General features: G+C 40.7%; 1 protein-coding gene across 2 annotated transcripts in view; it reads right to left on the reverse strand.

Annotated features, from left to right (window-relative positions):
* Positions 1-21,342, reverse strand: part of LOC137258333 (uncharacterized) — a 167,449-nt gene that overhangs the window by 8,174 nt on the left and 137,933 nt on the right. Inside the window, exon 6 of one of the 2 annotated variants that reach the window (XM_067795972.1) lies at positions 486-710. In XM_067795972.1, coding sequence (XP_067652073.1) covers positions 486-710 — 225 coding nt within the window. The remainder of the gene's footprint in view (positions 1-485; positions 711-21,342) is intronic. The other variant, XM_067795973.1, reaches the window with a different exon arrangement.

Below are 21,342 nucleotides of genomic sequence, written 5' to 3' on the forward strand. Positions count from 1 at the left end.
GTCCTGAATGTCTACCTGTCTACCAGGCACGCTACTGGTACAAAAATAATCACTCACTGTAAATGTAGTCTAGCAGGTAAACTTTTGTCTCATCATGACAAAATAAAAAATATCCCAATTGATACCAAGTGTGACCGCGATACCATATCCATGAAGACCCATCCCTGTTATATTCTCTTAGTGTTAAGTCCCAGGTATGGAAACAACAAACAACTTCTTCCATGTCTTTCAGTATGAATCAGTCAGGGATGAAACCACTGCCCGTCCATTCCCCTGTCAGACACTCAATCTACTGGACCACATAACTGGTCACACGGAAACCCATGAGCAATGGGTATAGTGCTGGCACAGAGGACCATCATAAGGGGACATATAGGACTCAAGTTTACAATGAAACCCTGTTACGGTCGATGAAGTTATTTACAATTATGAAGTTACACGGCATGACACAATCAGTTAGCTGGAGGGAAGAATTTGATATTTACCATCAGTGGCTATACCTTGGTAATTGGCTGGGGGTGCCCCATTGGCCACAACCGTTGTAGCTGTAGTCGTCACACCAGACGAATCCTGGGGTTTCTTACAGAATGACTTACGGCAACAACACACCAGCGCAACGATGCAGGCAACGACAATAACGACGCTCCCTACAGTGATGGCAATGGATGCTGTGACACCTAGCGACAGGAAGCGGCTGATCAAACCAGTTTCTGAAACAAGAAAATATACATTGTGGTAAGGGATGGCAGCTGGGATTAGACAAGATAATCAAACAGAATGATCTAACAGAGAGTCCATGCTGTTGAGACTGAATACCATTTCATACCATGTTTACTGATGCTATAATCTATGGATGGGCACAGATAAACAACTTAAATCCTTGCCCCGAAATAAACAAACTTTGGAAGTTCAGAGAGTTGAGAATTGAATCAGCCTTATTGAATGAACAGATCGAGGCAGCTGTGAGTTATGCAATTTCATCTCCACTTGCATAGTTGAACAATGACACTGTTGATAACTGCCATAAACTAGTCAAATCGCAGATATTCTTGGCCATTTGTTTACTTAATATGTAAAAGAAACAGGGCTGAATCTGCCCTAATCTTATCCAGAACTGACAATGAAACCTTTTTACTGAGCCTTTCATCACAAAGTTGGAAGCCGTGGACACCAGAAGAGAGGAATTATCTCTATCTCGAAGTGTAATCCTTGTTAAATTGTAATCAGCTCCCTCCCTATGGGCAGTTTACATCTTGCCTTTGTAGGCCCATGTTTTACTATCGGTCCAATCAGCAACCACCCTACACCTTCACGGCAACACATCTCACTTCACCACTCATGCTTTTTGCTTCAAAATCTCCATTCTTCACATCGGGTCCAAACTGATTTCAATATCAAAAGGAGAAAAAATGGCCTGAAGCCAACAAATTGTGTATTTTTTGCCGATATTTTGTAAGTGTTTACAGCTTATTTTCTGTGAAACATGTTCAAGATTTTTTGCCACAAGCTTTGTGGTATTATCAGACCTCGGCACTGCCTGCAAGTTACATGGTTCAGCCACGCTTCTCATGCAGCCAAACTTTTTACAATCTTATCATTTACTTTGAAACTCAGAGCTTTTTGTCAAAAAAGAATCACTTGAAAGTCGATCATGAGATTTCATTTCAAAATGTCCCTATCGTCTTTCCACTAGCAACAAGCTACTTAGAAGAAATCCTCTACAGCACGCTTTCTGCACAGTAGCAAGACTGCACTCCCACAGGCTACACGTTGTACATGAGACCAGGCTTCTTACCCATGATACAACAGTTAATTATGATCTTGGCAACATGCTTTGATCCCATTGATACAGGGAGACAATATGTGCTGATGACAATCATAAATATATTTCATCTTCTACCCACAATACACCATCTTTAAACTTTGTCTCGTATCAAAGACAGAAAATGTGATTAATGTTCTATAAAGAGATTAAGCGAACTGTCTTTCAGGGAAAAAATATCCTTCTCATACAATGATTGAATCTGGGCTAAAAGGGCCATGAAGAACTCTGTTCTAACATTTCTTGGAATTTCTACAGCTTTCTCCTCCCATCACCAAGTAAGAGAGATGTGTTATCTAGAGACAGGGTCTTGCAATGGTAATAATGAGGACATCTATGGATATAACAGTGACTGAACCCTTTCCATAATCATAAGACATCAGAACAATTTTTCTTTATTGTTTGTAACACTGTTAGTGGGCTGTTTCTGGCCGATTGATCAGGTGAAATCAGGTGAAATCCTGCTGGAAGTTCTTCCAGTCTGTCTAGCACTAACTGCTTTATTGTATGTAACACTGTTCAAGGGCTGTTTCTGTCCCTTTGATCAGGTGAAATCCTGCTGAATGTTCTTCCAATGTGTCCAGCAACAACTGCTTTATTTTTTTGTAAAGGCTGTTGTCCCTTTGATCACGTGAAATCATGTTCCTCTGACCTGTCTTGCAACAACTTGAATCACAATATGGCTTGGGATGTGAAACAAGATCTCCAGGCTGGCTAAGTTCCCTCAGCTGACATCGTTCCCACTTCCGACTTGAGCCAGTAATTCTTAACTTATTTCTGGAATGCTCCACTAAGAGTAAGTTTCTCTAAAACTGACGATATGAATGTCTCAAGAAAAGTCTGATAAGTAAAGTAAGCCTCTGGCATCAATGTCTACAGGAAGTGGCTGAAAATCTTCCAATTTCAACGGGTTTAATTTGCAAGTCTGGGAGTCTGGCTGCAGGCAACTAGTGACTAATACCACTGAGTAATGAAGCCAGATTCTAGCACTATAGCAGGGTCAGATGGATGGCGTGAGGTACATGGACATACGTTGTCCTTTTTCCTCAACAGTTCAGGTGGAATGGTTAGGTTGGTGCATGACACAGACAAGTGCCCTAGCATGGCAGATGGCGGTCCCAAGAGAAATCTGTACATATATCCCATAATCCTAAGCTAGACAGCAGTCATCCAAATTCCTTTACATAACACCCACTCACCTCCTTGTACCGTCTGACAATTTCAGTGCCTAAACAACAATAAGCAACTTTAATAGCCAATGTAAAGCAGATCATACTGGAAATCAGTGAAGGAGCAGAAAATGGGCTTCTTGAAATAGCATCTATGCCCACATTACTTTAGTGAGTACTAGTTCTCTGGATAACAGTTTTCATTACATCACCATAGAATCCAACCAGTTAAGCCAAGATTACAGATTCATGATCCATAAATACAACCAATACACACGTAATTACTAACTTTGAAACTGATTTGTCTAGTTCTATGGATGATAGTGTTGGCTATTATAGAGTAGAATCTGATGAGTAAACACAAGACTACAGTGTCATGACCTATAGATTCAACTCAACTGTGACAATGACAAGAAGAAACTCTTGTCCCCAGATATGATGTGTTATATAAGTTGTTATCTCATGACTTGGCACCAAGAATAGAAGAAAAACTACTTTCTGATAACGTTTGTAAGATCAACTCCAACTTTTGATGTATCCATAATTCCATTTTACGTCTGTCGATGTACGACATATTGATCAGAATGGCCAGGTTCTATTATATTTCTCCTCCACTACTACCGTAGGCATCTGCTATCGTGAAGAACATGTCTGGATCAGTTTAATGGAGAGGCAGGCGTTTGTATCTGTCTGTATGTGTTATTGATTGGTCGTTTCCCTCCAGCTATCCCATCATGCAGCTGGCCATGTATGTAGGGAGTAATTCAGCACACCTTTAATGAGAGCGTGATTACGTGGACATAATGGCCGTGAATCTTCTCTGCCTCGAGAGGAGAGACAAGAGTTGAAGACGGGAGAGCTCACAGCAAATTGGCTTGCTAGAGGCACCAGATTATAACTGTTTTTGATTACACTTGTGATAAGGTACACCACAAAGGTCTTGGCTTCTTCAGTACCCTGCTAATACAATTTTTCAGTTAATTACTTTCTAGTGCAAAGACTTGTTGACCCTTGGTCTATAAATACACAATCCAGCAACACCCTTGACCTTGTAGATGCTCAATTTACAGGCCTTGACCTGCAAGGGAGAAAACTCCAAGGGTCAACATGTAATGTCTTCTTAACTACCAAAAATCTACTAAATTCTAGGGATGATACCAAACGTCTGATACACCTAAAAATAGAACTGTTTATCTCATGAAAATGCCTCACATATTTACTTATTTATTGGATTATCAAGGACAATTTTATCTCCGACCACTTGGGGGCAATGTGTGAGCAAGGTGGTTGCAAACCAAGAATCAAGGTAAATCTTGGATTCAAAACTGCATTCACACCTGCAGTGCCAGTAAGGTGCCATTCTGAGTCTCCTTGAAAACCCACGCACGCACGCATGCACGCACGCATGCACGCACGCACGCACGCACGCAGAGAAAATGATAATGTAAAAGTAAAGAAACTTTGCATAGAAACTTGGCAGTTTGAGTGAGAGAGTTTTTGCTCTATTCCAGTAATATTATGGATGGGGACACCAGAAAGGGACTTCACACATTGTACCCTTGTGAGAAATTAGAACTGGGCCTTCGGCATGATGAGCGAACACATTAACCACCAGACTACCCACTGACCAAGTACAGTTTGAGGTAACTGACTTTGAGAAGATGACATATGTAAAAAAAATAAATAAATCTATTTAATTATTCCTTTTAATTGTTCCTGTGATGAATCGTCTACAGATTTATTCAAATCTGTTCATCCTTGTCACTGTATTGTCAGGAATATACACAGAGGCAGTGTAACAACAGACAGAAATACTGCATTCACTTCTTTCCCCTTTCGACCTGGTACAAGCAGTGTGGCCTCGTCACTACATTGTCAGTCAAACGGGTGCCAGTAATTCTGCTATTTACACAATTGCTTCCAACTAATACCGGTGTATGACCTCCAACTATCAGTGACAAAAGGCAAAACCTTGTCCTCACAAAGATTACCAGATGACTCCTCCACCCCTGGGACACAAATAGAATTGTGGAAAAATGGAAAAGATATGATACCATTTAGAGAGTGAATTACTTTTTCAGAGGCCTAGTTACTTGATGAATAGAATGGACAAGGGTCAAGAGTCTTTTTTCAGTCAATTTGCAGATTGCTTGGCTGAGGTTGACCTCGAGTCACCAGAGTCGCTGTGAAACGTGTCACATTCTGGGAAACCAGTAACAGGGATATCCATTCAACACTCTGATTCCAGTTTCAAAAGAAGTTCCTAAATCAGACACAGAATTGACAGCGAGCGAGCGAGTGAGTGAGTGAGTGAGTGAGGGAAAGTGTTGGCAAAAAGTAAACTGGACGAGAAAATAATGAGGTTGACAGCAGAAACAGTAACCATATTACGACTTGGTGAAAGAACACAGGCAACAAACCTACACCTCATTCCTCTCCACTCTAACCATAAGCAAAAGGAACTTGGCCCTTTTCTGCTTTGGTTTCTCAAAACTCTCAAGGATTTACGTGCTTTCCTTGCAATTATTTAGAACCTGATTCATGACTAACTTTTTCCATAATTTTCAACTTTCAGGTGTTTCAGTCTACATCATCTAGATCATTCTCTAACTTGGCAATATCCCCTTTGATAGAAACCTTCCAATTTGGGTTTTCTACATTGAGGGCATGGTTTAGGAATCATTCACATAACCTTACTCTAATCCTGTTACCATGGCAGCCATAAAGTTGACTGTTTCCAATCCATGTCAGATCAAGCATTGTTTGTGGTGATGCATGACCATCTTACACACAATATATCTACCAGCTAAGCACACATGACATGAGCCATCTCTGTACACAATGGTAATACCTTGTATAATCTGTTCACTACATCCCATCTACATGTGTAATAAAGGCTGTATCCCCTCTCTGTACATGTTACAAGAGCCCCATCAGTGAGATCCAAGCCGTTTGCTACCTATCACCCAGTGATACAATCAGGCCATGTTGACAGCCTACTGTATATTGTATCACAATACATAACACAATACAATAGCCCCTGTGTGCCATCGGATCATATTACTATTCAGTGTGCTGGTTCCTGAGTCAGACAATGTTTTAAAAACAGCCATATGATGAAGATAGACTACATCGGTGTGATCAGATTCACCTCAAATACTGTTTGTCCAGAGCTACTTCCATGAAGGTGGGATGGAGGCACGATGATCAACTAATCTGGTAGTGATGTACAGATAAAAACACTGGTGCTACCCTGCAGGGCTCCTGTTTACCACACTTGATGAATTCTGGGGTAGAATCCACCTTTGTCCACCTATGGTTGTTCTTATGGGTACAACTCTATCCTGCACACCTATGCTCATTCCTAATGGTACAACTGTACACCTACACTTGTTCTTATGGGTAGAAATCACCCCTATGCTTGCTGTCATGGGTACAACTCGCCCTGGTACACCTATGCTTGTCCTTCAGGGTACAACTCTTTCCTGTACAATTAAGCTTGTTCTTTATGGGTACAACTCTATCTTATACACCTATGCGTGTTCTTAAAGGTATGACTCACCCCTGTACACCTATGCGTATGGACCAATGCTTATGATTATGGGTACAACTCACCCTTGTACATCTACGACACACACAGTGAGATAAGTACAATAATCGTCACAAGTTATAGGACCAAATTTCATCACACCAACCTGAAACCCCTGTTCACAAATAGCATCTAACCCCCTGATATATTTGGCAGATTTGCCCATGGTGCAATTGAATTTTTATTTTATATGTCCTGTGAATTTTCAGTGGGTCAGGCAAACATCTGAAACTTACAGGAGCCAATGTCCTGGTACTCTGAAACACCATTCATGAACACAGCAGATTTACTTTGTGTCCAGTCTGTTAGTACTTCCTCTTCTCCGATGTGACAGAAAACTGGTATATTTGTTCAAGTGGGGGTAAAGGTCTCCCTATTGATGACCATTAAACATGGATGGTTTTCATATTGAATCATAGTTTTATCGTTGCTAACTCACATACACAAACATCTACCAAGACCTTGCAATCTGGAAAATATTGATAAATGGTGTCTTCGACAGAAAGCAGCTGGGACTGAATCAATATTGATGTCAAGGTACTTTTTGTCCACTACAAATCAGTCTATCTAGCTTGTAGCAGAAAACATATCAAACTTGCACAAAGAATTAGCTGGACATGTTTGATGCATGCGATGAAAACTGGGTGGATGAGTTTGATGAGTTCAGTGGTGTTTTAAACATGTTAATGATGAGTGATTGAGTACACCGGCACGGCTCGCAAGTTATGGGCTTCATTCATAGTACCCATGTGGGAACCAAACCTGGGCCTACACCTGACCACACCCTCCTGGTTGGTGTGTATGTACATCCTGACAACTCTGCACTGAGATTGTCTGCCCTTACACTTGACCCTCCAGTGTGAGAATGATCCTTGGGGAGTCTGAGGCTTGATTCAACCCCTCCTTCATCATCAACAACTACAACGTCAAACACTGACACATTCTGTCTGGCTGAGGGTCGTCCCTCATTACTTCCAGTGAGACACTGGTAAGACTACTATAGGCCAGCTAAATTGGACATAAGCATGAAGTATGTCAGACAAATTGTGTAATGTGCCAATTTGCAGATGTCACCAGCAGCCTTGATATAGAGGAGCAGGATGTTGTGGAACTGTGTGAATTACAGGGGAAAAGCTGTGTGTGAACTCCAGAGTTGGTGTAAACAAGGCTTCAAGGAGACATCCTGTAATTACTGCCACAACTGTCCTGCCAAGTAGTAGGTCAGAATAAAACCACACAAATATACAAAGCTTCAAATATACAATTTACGACATTTAACGGACTACCATTTTCATCGTACCATTTTAGCATAAAAGAATGTTTCTGGTTCAATTTTTGTAAATCACCACCACATAGATAAGGAAGATCATATGTGACAACATCATTGTAACTAAGGAGGTATCCAAGGTCCATTAAGGCCCACCGAACCATGTTTGAAATGGATTGAAGATCGAAGGCATGGAATATACGACAATATCATTTGGATGATGAGGTAGCATTGCATCAAGATAAATCGTAAATTTGGAAGGGACACAGTAGAGGCATATCTGACATTGATGGGGTATAACTTGTGCATGTCCCTTTCTCCCATTTACCACAGGGTAGTACAACCACCACAGAATCAATACAGTGCCAGCCAGCCCAGTCCAATATCCACATGATGTAAATGAAGCTGGGAGGACAGTGAAAGGCCAGCTTCTCCAGATGTATTTGTACCACTGAAACCACATAGTTACATAGTAGCCGTTTTTTAAGTCCACGCTGTAACACGAGGGGAACTACTTCAGACTTGCCTGTGTCAATGTAAAGCCCGGACTGGGTTAGTGTTATGTTATAAGGAGAGCCACACCTCGAGATAATTGGGACTCCAGCATCAAAGAAGTGTCCAAGAGGGCTAACACATACATACACTCGATTTGGGGGGACTGAGTAAGCATAATTTTTTTCCATCAAATGTAAGCACTCATTTCAGCATGGGCATCATGATGGATTGGTGGAGGTGGAATCTGGTCTACATTCAGTGGTGTTTACGTAGATCTATTGCAAAGGGCACATAGAAAGGTGGATTTGTTGCCACATTTATTGCACAATGGCCTGAATGTGTGAAGGCTTTAAGTTTATGTCAATCATTAAATCCCCTCATGATCTCACCACAAGACTCTCTCTTCTCCCCTCTCTGTCACCCACTCTCTCTCATTACTGATTTTGCTACAGTTAGGATAAAAGTTTTAATTTAAAGTCAACACAATATCTGAATCCACCAAATCCAAGCAAACACACTTAGAAGTCTTATTATGCACACAAACTCAGTCTTCTTTACATGAGAGTGCTACTGATATTCATTGTCAGTTATTGCAGCTACATGACTATATTTTTGTAAGATAAGTGTCACTGACAAACATCCCATCACAGTAAGCAAACATCAAGGCCTCCCAGTCCAACACCGCTGCTATATGATATCAACGGAAACACAAATCAGTGGAGGTTAGCTTTCAGGAAAGCCTCAGAAGTCATCATGGAACAAGGTTGGCAAACATAAGCCAAGCAAATGACTGTGATGAAGAGTTTGTGAGCAGCCAAATGGTCATGTTTGGGGGATACAATGGCAGAAGGGCATGACAGAGGCCACCGATCCATGGCAAGATGAATCCCAAGAGCTCTGTAGTGTTTGTGGAGAGGTGAGAGAGGTAGAGACACAGGAATGGGGGTTCCACAAGTGTTTGTGTTCAGGAAGGAAGGTCAGACAACAGAATTGGTATATTCTCCCTGGACTGGAACAATTTCTAGATTGATGAACTCTGTGACATAAGCAGCTGGACATGATGGATACAGAGGATGTTGGGTCCTCTTAGACAGTGATGCTGAGAGAATGGATGCATGAGAGAGAATTGGAAGAATACAAAGACTGTTGACTCAGCAATATGACGCCCATGATATGGACATCCAAGTTCAAAGCATTTCCTGCATTAGAAATGATCTTCATCACTTCACAAGTCTTTGATTTCAAAGAATAATATCTGATGGAAGACTGGGTTCCACTGAGGGTAACATACACCAAGGCCTGGAATGGCTTCGATGTCCAATCAACTCTGTTTGACATATATTATGGTCATTTATGTGGACAAAGCCACACTAACAATGATTACCAACTTGAGATTCTGTAGTGCAAGTTTCTGACCATAACATATGGTAATCGGTAAACAAACTTTCTAAATATATTCTTTCCATGGTAATCGGTAAAGCAGACTTTCAAAACATATTGTTTCTATTCCAGTAGGGTATCTGAACATAAAAGTAACAGAAAAATATTGTAAGCCATGAAGGCCAGAAAGAAAGTTTACACAGAAATGTGCAAACAAACTGACATACAAAGTAAGTGGATAATTTTTGTTCTACGCAGCTTTGAACAGTGGTTGTCATACAGCAACATGTCATCTTGAAGATACACAAGTCTATGTTAGAGAAATGCTTGGTGCTGACAAACCCAGTGCATACCAGGAATCAAACTTGCAATCATAGATACGTTTCTATAGTGATGCCTAAAAGGACACCACTTTCAAAAAGAATTGACTGGATGATGCTAAGTATCCACCGAGACCTCTGACGAGGACAGAACTGAAACAACTGCATGCTGATGAAAAAGAAGACAGGAAAACAGTAGTCATACCAAACTACCATGTTTGTAGTGCAAGCTTATTGTGAACATGTTACCTGAGAAACAAAACATCTACAGATAACACTACCATGTCTGTTTTGCACATTCACTATGAACATTTTGTCTGAGAAACTAAACATCCACAGAAAACACTACCATGTCTGTACTGCATGTTCACTTTGAATTTGTTGCCAGAGAAACCAAACATCCACAGAAAATACTACCATGTCTGTACTGCCTGAAAAAGCCAAACATCTGCAGCAAAACTCTATCTGTGATGTGTCTCCTACCCAAACCAACCCCTATGAACATGTTGCCTGAAAAAGCAAACACCCACAGAATATACTTTACTGTGACATGACACCCACCCAAAACTAACCTGCTACAGCAGTCAAACATTCCCTTTTCTTTCCAGTGGAATGTGTTTTATCAATGCTCTATATTAATGTGCAGCAAATACCACATCTGATAGTAGAAGGACATTTTTTCTCCCTGTAAGGTGACCATAAGTTGTAAAATCCATTTCACTGTGTCATGAGACCATATAATGTGTCATGTTGGGTGCCATCAAGTTTCTAGAAACTGACATCATAAGAAGATTTAAGTATTAAATCTTTCTTTTCCTCCACGTTTTAAGATTACTGGTTAAAGTAATGCTTCTTGATGACCTGGGGTTGTCAAGACAGGAAGGCAGCCATGTTTTATGTCACATATTGCTTCCCCTTCAACACCTTCCAGCCCAATACTGCCTTCCCCACAACCAGCTACAACCTATACTTTAATCTCAGGACTTCTAATGGCATGGCCATGCTGACAACTTCCAGCGAACATGGCAATACACTAGGATTAATATTTGATGAAAGTGTCGCTAAAATGAGAAAAGCCGAGTAAGTTAATCAGGGAGCTTGTCTACATGGCTCGGAGGTCTGCAATACTCTTGTCATTCTGTCACTTAGCTTAAAACCAACTCAATTTTTTCCTCCATTTCAAAGCTTCTATGCATCGAAAATCTGAAATCTATCTGTTTAACCGTTCGGAAAGGACAGCATCTGCCTGAAAACAGGGCTAGATTGTGATAAAAATGTTTGAGAGGCGTTTCGATTCATCTAATGTTACAATCGTGATGGACATGTTGAAACATTAATGCCTCGCATTCATTTTTCTGATAATCTGGTGCTGAAAAGTTTAATGAAAAGAAAAGTGATGATTATAAAGTAGATATGGCAATTGTCCAATAAAGGACTACTTCATGTGAGCTCTCAACTACAACACAAACTTTCTCCATCACTCAGAACATGACTACGAACTCTTATTCATAAAGGAGTGCCTCAAGGCCCCTGTCTTGACCTTTCTGTGCGCTGTAATATAAGTGAACTTCAGGGTCTTTCAAGTCAATTTTTATCTGTTAACAATCTTGTAATTATCGTATCTCTAACCAAAATTGCCTTTTGCAGATAGTCGACTTTACCTAAAGCTATACCTTTTGCTTGCTTGGCGCAGTGTGCCTCACAAGTAATTACGTAGCTTTCTCTAAAGAGGGCATGACAGAGACACTATAAGATGAAAGAAACAAAAAGCGATGGGAATCATGACGTGAAACCCTGCTCAACTCAAAACATCAAGCTGAAAATTGTACGAAATTGGCAAAAAGTGGACATGAATGAATTGGTGGGAATGAAAGATGCGACGTCTCAGATCCGTGAAGCTGGCTGTGTGTTCTGGGTAGAGATACGAGGATGAGAACACTGCACAATGCCGGCATATTTGTACAAGCTTCCGTACCCGCGTCGAATCAAAGTGACCTAATCAGAAGCCAAGATCGTTAACAATACTGTACATTCTGTTGGAATGGAAAAATGTCTTTACAACTTAGTGTTGTTAATCAAAAGGTTTCAGTTCTCAACCAAATGATATTACTCCCATTTTTCTTTCTGCAATTGTAAAAATTGTCAAGCAGGATCCATGAAGCCAACAAAGTGAGTCTTAGAGCCTGGAATATGTTTCTTAACTTGACTGTTCTTGGTGGGTTCACACAGTGAGTGAGTGGGTAAGCTGACGGACCTTTGGTTGAGTGAGTGTGGGACAAAGAAATTGGTGGGTGGAAAGAACATTGGTTGAATGAATGAGAGAGTAAATGAATGAGGTGGTGGGTGGATGGACTTGTTAGAATGAGTGTGAAATTTAGACAGTGAATGGGTGGAGAGAGAGCGAGGAAGAGAGAGAAGAAAGAAAAGGGAAGGAGGAGGTAGGGGAGTGACCTATGGTGGACTGTGTAAGTGATTTAGCTGGTGATTGGTTGGACCTTGTTTGAGGGTTAGTCTAAGTGTGGGGGTGGATGGACTAATGGTGGATTGTGTGAATGAACTGGTGTGCGTGCGAGTGCGTGTGTGCGTGCGTGCGTGCGTCTGTCTCTCTGTGTGTCTGTCTGTGTGTGCTCAACCCTTGTTTGAGGGTTAGTTTAAGTGTGGGGGTGGATGGACTAATGGTGGATTGTGTGAATGAACTGGTGTGCGTGCGTGTGTGTGCGTGCGTGTCTGTCTCTCTATGTGTCTGTCTGTGTGTGCTCAAGTGAGTGATTGATTCACAGAGTATGTTGGTATATGTGAGCAGCTTTTGTTGAGTGGCTTAGTAAGGGAGTGAGTGACTTTTCCCAGCTTTGCCCAGTATCCCAGCCATATGACACCAAGTGACATGCTTAAATAATTAAATCAACCACAGTGAGAAACAGCAGTGTTGTTCCCATGACTCCACAGCCATGTCACACAGTCCTATATGTTCCTGTGTCACAGACATAGCGACCCATGAAGGTATCCAGATTTATCCAGAGTAACATAACTTCATGGTTTAGGGACCTTATAAGTCCTAATGAGTTGCATCCCTTTCATTTCTTGGGTTCTGGTCCTGATCCTTGGGTTGTTAGCACCATACCAAGATGTTGAGTGTCTGGAATCTTCATCATCGTGTCTAATTTCCTACATGACACACAATGTAATGGTTCTGATATCTCAAAGATATGCAATACTCAACTTATTCAACATTACTAGCTAGGATTACTTATGTTTCCACGCTTTTCTTTGAGTTACAGTCAAGTCTCGTTAATATGACAGGGTCCTGTCACACAGCAAATTGTTGGATTAACAAGGACTAAATAAATAACACTATTATTTACATTTATTCAATTTGTTACCAACAAAAGCATCGGATGAAGCCTATTGTCAGATAAACGGAGGCCAGATTAACGAGACTTGACTGTACATGTACTTTGATCTTATGTCACCATACTTGTGTCGACGGGACCCATGACGGTCTCGGGGTAGAATAGGCCTTCAATAACCCATGCCTGCCATAAAAGGTGACTATGTTTGTCTAATGGGATTGAGTGGTCACGCTCGCTGAATTGGTTGACACATGTCATCAGTTCCCAATTGCATATGTGAATGTTCGTGCTGCTGATCACTGTATTGTCTGGTCCAGACTCAATTATTTACAGACCGCCGCAACATAGCTTGAATATTGCTGAGTGTAGCATAAAACTAAACTCACTCAGTCACTTACAGACACAGCTCTATCAGAATTACCTCCATTGCTCAACATTGATAGTGGTAATATTCATCGACAACACTTTCATACAGTGAAAACCCATTACCCCAAATCCCTCCGGATCATCTAAATATTCGGCACTGAGGGTGTGTATATTACAACTCAGTCCAAATAAGGATACCACTTTAGACCGAGTGATCAGTTAATGGGATCTAAGTGTAGATGAAACAAGCGGGAATTATACACATCTCACAACACCTGTAACATGGAAAGTGTACCCTTCATACACTGTAATGAAGTTAACAAGGCCCAACATTCCACCTTTACATGTCTGACGACCCTAAGTCCACCATTAACAAACATGTTCTTTAAATGATAGCCAGCACGAAGAAATTATCCATTAATTATTCACAGATGCACATGGCAGTATTTATCAGAGTCCTGTGTATCCAGCTCGACTTTGTCAGCATTTAAACACTATTTCCTTGTTTAGCCCACTAAACATGGGGAAAGTCAGGAAAATATGGCACTGAATGGAATTAGGTCAACAGTCCTCTAACACTTGTTTTGTCTGAGGCCAGTGGTATCACCCTTCTGTGTCATGCTGACATACTTCTCTAAACCTACTGAGTGCCAGAGAGTATAGCTGGATGGCATCTACCAGTACCACAGGGACCACTATCTCTTTGCTATATCAAGATGGTTGTTCGGAAGAGATAATTTAGCTAAAAAGAAACAGCATTGTTTAATATCAAAGTTGCTGGTCTCAGTATATTAGAATGAGGACAGCAATACTGTTTATGATCAAAGTTGCTGGTCTCGATATACTAGGGTGAGGTTACAGCAATGCTCTGTTCATGATCAGCATTGCTGGTCTTGATATACAAGGGTGAGGTCACAGCAATACTCTGTTTATGATCAAAGTTGCTGCCCGGCCTTGACATACTAGAGTGAGGTCAGAACAACACTGCTCATGATCAAAGTTGCTGGTCTAGATATACTAGAGTGAGGTCACGGCAACACTCTGTTTATGATCAAAGTTGCTGGTCTAGATATACCCAGAAAAGCACAGCAACTGTATTTATAAGTCATTTTCTATAGTGCAGAGTCCAAACACCAAGTGATTGCTCGCGGCACTTAATGAGACACTGATTCTTGTTATTAAGAGGATTCCTTTGATTAACCCAAGCTGATGACATGTATCACATGTGCTTCATTACTTACATGCGTAACTAAGAAAAACTATTGTCAAGGGCATATATGGTATTTGTGAGGGAGGTCATCCTGATGCAAGCCATCCAAATATCATCCACATACTGTAGCCATTGTGACTCCATGATCGAATTACCTGATCTTGATTTGAGTTGTTCATGTAATGTTGGATATTTCCTTTAGCTGTTTGGTGATGAACGTATTTTCCAACAGTCCAGATACAAAGCTACCACCTTCAATCCCCAGCTACCAGAATGCTCCAGCTATCAGGCTCCACTGATCAGGCTCCACTGATCACAATTGCATCAGAAAATTACTTGCTGCAAATATTGCTCTAAGCAAAGATGAAGTCAGTAAAACTAACTCAGAATGTACTTAACTGCATACAAGCTAAACCTTTTCAATTACATCCCAAAGATCAAATCTTTGCAAATTTCAAGAGTAAAATTACCATTTTCCATTACAAAGGCAGTATCAGTAACTAGTTTCCTTTATCATATGGAGCTAATCACTTACACAAACTCAATCACTGCTCTCATCTCCAACACCAAACACACTTTTTTCAATAACTATTTTACCATCAACCGCCATGCCAAGTCTACGGAAGCAGTAAAAGAGTGGAACCCCCAGTAGGGATTTCCTAATTAACTGTACAACCCAATGAAAATGCTGGGTTATTTCTTGTGAAATGCGGTAGATAATTTGAAGACGAATAGTCCTATGGGAGCTATAGCATTAGGCTATGCGATACTTACAGACAGATATCGCAGAGTCCCATGGTGCTGCAGCATCTTCATAAATCGTACAACAACCCAGCTACTAACTAGCCAATATGTCGGGAGATATTGAGAGCCCATTGCAACATTTACTGCTGTAATCAAGGCAACAACCAATTGGGCTCAACTCTTTTGACCCAAGGGACTCCTATAGAAGAACCACCATGTTTTGTTCCAAACTTGTTAATTTGTCCGCCATGGAGAATAAAGTGTTTCTTTCCAACAAAATTGCTGTTTTTATCTTCCATGAATAAATCCTTTTAGATTTGTCTCGATCAATTTTCCTATTAAAGCATATGGTAGTTGTGGACGTTCCCGTTACCAGCATTGCCACAGTGCTTCTATTGTAAGTTTTTACAAATATCAATCCGAAAAATAATCACACATTCTACATAAATGTTTCCCTTCAGACTAGAAAATATCCAGGAATAGTTTGTCAAGATTACACAGGCTTTATCTCCCATGAAAGTGCACTCTTCATGACGCTGTACACCTTATGGGGTATTCTGTTGAAGAACAGCACCCCTTTGCTTATTGAAGAACCAGAAAATGATCAGTGCTCATCGTAGTGTGTAGACTCACTGGAGCTTATACACCTGTGGAATGATCATTGCTCATGTTATTGACCATTGTGTTTTTTTAAATACTGCCACATGTTGGTATTTTGGGTATGACTGTTGGCCCCCAGCAGCCATTGCTTGTCCTGCGAGGCAGTGGAATGGCTGAGGGTCACATGGTTGATGCATGTCTTCTGTCCTAGAGGCACGTAACTGCACACAGTCAATCAAGTCAGTGTGAGATACACTGAAGAAAGGCAACGAAAACAAAGCCAATATTATCCCTATATTCCCCAACAGATGCATCACATTCCACACTCCCACAGACTGCTTTCCACATGCCACCTTTTACTAAGGCATAATATACTTAATACTGACAACAGGAACAAAATTGGACCCAAAATGTGACCCACCTCTATCCTCTGGCACTACCCTCATAACTATCTGATCCATTTGATTTTCATCACATTTTCACATCACAAACATGCACAGATATCGAGACATCTTAATTCAGAGCAGGAAGTAGGTATCACTAGACATGCATTCATGATGGATACAAGTCACAGTAAAACCTTTAATCATCCGCCATAATGCCAGGAGACAACTAATGTAGGGCAGCCCTCCTCAGTAAACCATGTTTGGGTACAAGACAATCTGACATGAATTGATAAAGAGGGCTTGTTCCTTCATCTAGTGTCTGCATCGTGTCTAGGTATGGTGTGTATCTCTGCCGCAGGCAGTTTTCCATATATTTCAGGAGTGAGTGGGCAGGTATCATTTGACATTATGTTTGAACACTACTCAGGTGAATCCAGGATTAGAAAAAGGTGTGCACACATTGTCCACATCATGAAGTTACTTGACCACGGTTGCATGATATCTTGGGAGATGACCCCAAAGGGAAAGAAAGAGAGAAAGAGAAAAAGAGAGAGAAAGTGTGTGTGTGCACGTGTGTGTGTGTGTGTGTGTGTGTGTGTGTGCGTGTGTGTGCGTGTGTGTGTGTGTGCGCACGTGTGTGTGTGTGTGCAACAATTCTTTTCTTTGCGACATATATGTAACCACAATATCACAATATGTGATAACAAACTTGTAACTAGCATTAGGACACTAGATTCAAAGTATTCAACCCACAGCCAGTTGAACATGCTGCTGTACAACAGACAACACTGTTGCCACAAACTGAAGTGCAGGAATGTTTAATGTCACATTCAAGAATGTATACTAACTCAAAGTCAACCAGATCATTGTCCATACCCCAATACTAAACACCCAGCAGTGGACACAACATGTTCTGTAGCTTTACAACAAAGTGTATCCCCTTCACAACCTTCTGCCCATCACAGCAGAAACCTTGATGTCTCTCAGTGGACCTAACAGCCCTTCTGTCCAAACACTGACACTAAGTAATAGACTAAAATGTAAATCTTCAAAATCTTTAGTGACCAAAGGCTCTGAGTCGATGGTAACAGTTTCCCAAGAGACTAATAACACGGGACTGTGCTCTGTCCTTTACGACATGACATGAAGCTGGCACACCGAACAACAGTTACACCAGATGATGAAGAGGTAAGCCTTAATGACAGAAGATGCTGCACTGGACATATCCCTCCTCCGAGACTAAAACACAACATGGAACGAACAATGATGAATGGATGGTAGTGTCAGTGCTCTGTGACGAGTCATGTGATCTGACCGTCAGGTGGTGAGGCCAGAATGAGATGAGTCTTTGTGGGTGATTGAACAGAAGGATCACATCGACATTTTACATCAGTGACGTGTTCTCAATGTCCTTCACACTTTGAAGGTTTTCTCTCCAATTTATCACCTAAAATCCAAACAACAATTGCTCAGCAGTCTCTTTTAAGAATTGCCAACAAGGGAGTTATAAAATGCTTTTACCTTCCTTACTTACTAAAGGAGGGCCTTTACTTATGCTTTGAAAGTTAAACATTTTTTTCCTCAAATCCTTTTTTCAGAAATTCACATTGAATAATTAATTTTTTAAATCACGAAATTCGGAAAACGATCAGACTACACAGGAAATGAAATAATTTTTGGCACTAAGCCAAAGTATGAGATTTTTTCACTGATTCTAACCCCATTAACATGCACTTTTTGCAGTTGGCACAAATCTCATCAAACTACTGCAAGATTTATGAGATCTCTCCCATTTGTTTACCATTACAGTACAGCAGTCGGACTGAAAACTTCCTGTCAAGCTGGAGCCTCTTACAAAGGCTTAGCTCAAACCAATCACATGTCGCATACCGGCCAAATTCCTAAACAAAAACACAATTGGAAGATTAATTTTGGCTGTGGGATAATTGTTGCAGGAGTGTCAGCCCTGTGTGGAATTGTCTGACCACAATAGATGAATAATTAATATACTGGACCGATTGAAGAGTGGATGAAATCTCTCTGTGGTCCATATACATGTGTTAATAGTGAAAGAAACAAGTACAGGAACACAAGGAAACTGAAATGCTCCTCTATTTTCATCCAGGTTTCTTAGCATAAACAGTATTGTACAATGCAACACTGTAATGAACTGAACCCTTATTTGTTTCCTTCAGTAAATATTTCTGTTACATCTCATCATGACAGCATAATGTGAGAAGAAAGCCAAGCTACTTCATATCACTTAAGGTGAACACATTCAAGAGATCCACATAAGTTTTGACCTCATACATGCTTGGTTTGGCGCAGATAAACCAAGGACCATAACTGATGAGGATCTGAACCCATATGAGCAGCACAATGTGATGACTTACACTTTTGGTTGCGATCTGACACTAACATGATCTTGACTGCCTTAAGCAGACTTAAGACAGTGGCAATGGCAAGCTTGTTTCATACAACAGCACCTGTGGCCATTTAATCACTTATAAGAGGTCTTCTGTTTCAGTGTTACCTTTCTGCTCTTTTTTCACCAATTTAGAATAAAACGAAACTTTTGTGAAAAGTGTAAATCTTCCTTCTGATCAAGCCTGTGAAGTAATTTCAACAATGATCGTGCTTGACTTTAGTAAATAGTGAATACCCAGATACATCTACCTGCATAATGCTGAGATACTTCAGTTTGACATTTACAGTCTGTAAACTACCTGTAGCCCCTGAAGAGTTTAAAACATTTGAGTGGTTATTGGAAACCAGGTAATGAACATCAAGTCTGTGAATTCAATACCTACTCCTACACTAGTGTATACATGTCACTGGGTCCGTAGACTTTATCTGGTGCAGGTATTGCAATCACACCTGACAACTACTGTGTTTGGATTCTGCTAGACTCTATCAGCAGTATCTGGCCTTCACAGACACACATTATTTCATACATGTGAGAGTAAATGTAGTCTCATACACTGCTTGACACCATTGAAGCAACCTAAATGTGAGTGACCAAAATTGTGTGGGGATCTGAAGCTTGATCTTCAGCACTAGGGGTAACATTTTTACCATGAATACTGCTGAAGCAACCTAAAATGTGAGGCGCCAAAAATGTGTGGTGACCCAAACCTTGATCTTCAGGCCTTTAGGCCACCCCATCAAAACATTTCTTCCATGTACTTGATCAACACCATTGAAGCAACCTATATGTAAAGGACCAAAAATACCAAACCATTTCTACCATGATCTCAAATGAGCTGAAAACAGTAAAGATGAAAACAACATCAAATCTATGTGCAGAATTGTGTCCATTGGATGTCTGGTAGATTGGCCTTTGAGCAGGTCTAGTTACATCTATGGGTTAGTGTTTTAATTCTGATCCAATTATGATCCTTGGGTTCTCTACATCATGTTCATGTGCTTCACTAAAACAATAAACATTTATGGCTTCAATCACTTTGGGCAGTCCTCCCACATGCTGATATGCTATGGCACAACTAAAATACAGTAAAATGTTCTAAAACATACAGCAACAATGATGCTTGATCTCCAAACTGAACAATTCCCACACCCCTTCATCAATATTCCATATTACCATTGTCCAATTTTGGTACAGCCAGAATATCATGCCCAACTTCTAAATGTAAATTACTAACAGGTGAAATGTGAAAATGATGGGTGCAGAAAGAACTGTTCCCAAAGGCATGAAACCAAACTCAATACACATCACCTGATCACTGACTATCCAGACAGCTCATAAACTCAAACTTCATTTCCAGTTCACTAAACAGTAATTTGTTTATATACTCCAACTATCAAATCAATCAATCTGTGCTTCTGACATGTCAGATTCCATCTCCTAAAATCTGCATGGGTCTAGTTGCCGTAAATCACGACTTTATCATTAGTATACTGGTGTTATCAAAATACCATGCATGTCCATGAAGAACCTGATCTCCTGAATGCCCAGAAAATCATCCCCAGGTTCTGAAATTACAACAACACATAACCAGCCTCCGCTGTCTTCCATCCAGTGATTGCCCGTATATGTCACTGTTCGATCAGCCACTCAATACGAACACAGTGGTACAATGTGAGAAACTTGCTACACTTTGTGACCAAATTACAGGCTTTTACTCAGCCATCCGGAGGCTAGGTTTAGTCATCTATGGCCGAGGGCATGTTATATTGGGCATCTAACGCTATGCACTATGACAAGGCCACAATGGGCCACTGCCTTTGATCATTCATGTACGAAATGCAATTATGTCCAACCCATATTGAAGTGTATTAGAGGATTGTTTGGTGCAAGTAGCCCCATAAACGTGATACTCTCCACTGCCATTACCAACGAGAAAATTCCATAAAATTCCTGCCTTCACATTTCTTGTAAAAAGAAACGTAGAACAATTTGGAGCATTTCAGAGAAACCTGTTAACAGATAGTGCCTGGCTCAGCAATGCATTCGTTTAGTGCAGCAGTTATGCTGTCTTTGACTATCTGACATTGTGGCCATGTAACGGACTCCATCATCACATGTGACTGAACACATCGCCATCAAAAGCAAGTCAAGCAACGATGCTTCAACTTTTGACCAGCATGCTCCGAACATCACCTGCCAACATCGGTTGGTAATTA

This window comes from Haliotis asinina, chromosome 12 (genome assembly GCF_037392515.1).
Source record: "Haliotis asinina isolate JCU_RB_2024 chromosome 12, JCU_Hal_asi_v2, whole genome shotgun sequence".
NCBI lineage: Eukaryota > Metazoa > Mollusca > Gastropoda > Lepetellida > Haliotidae > Haliotis > Haliotis asinina.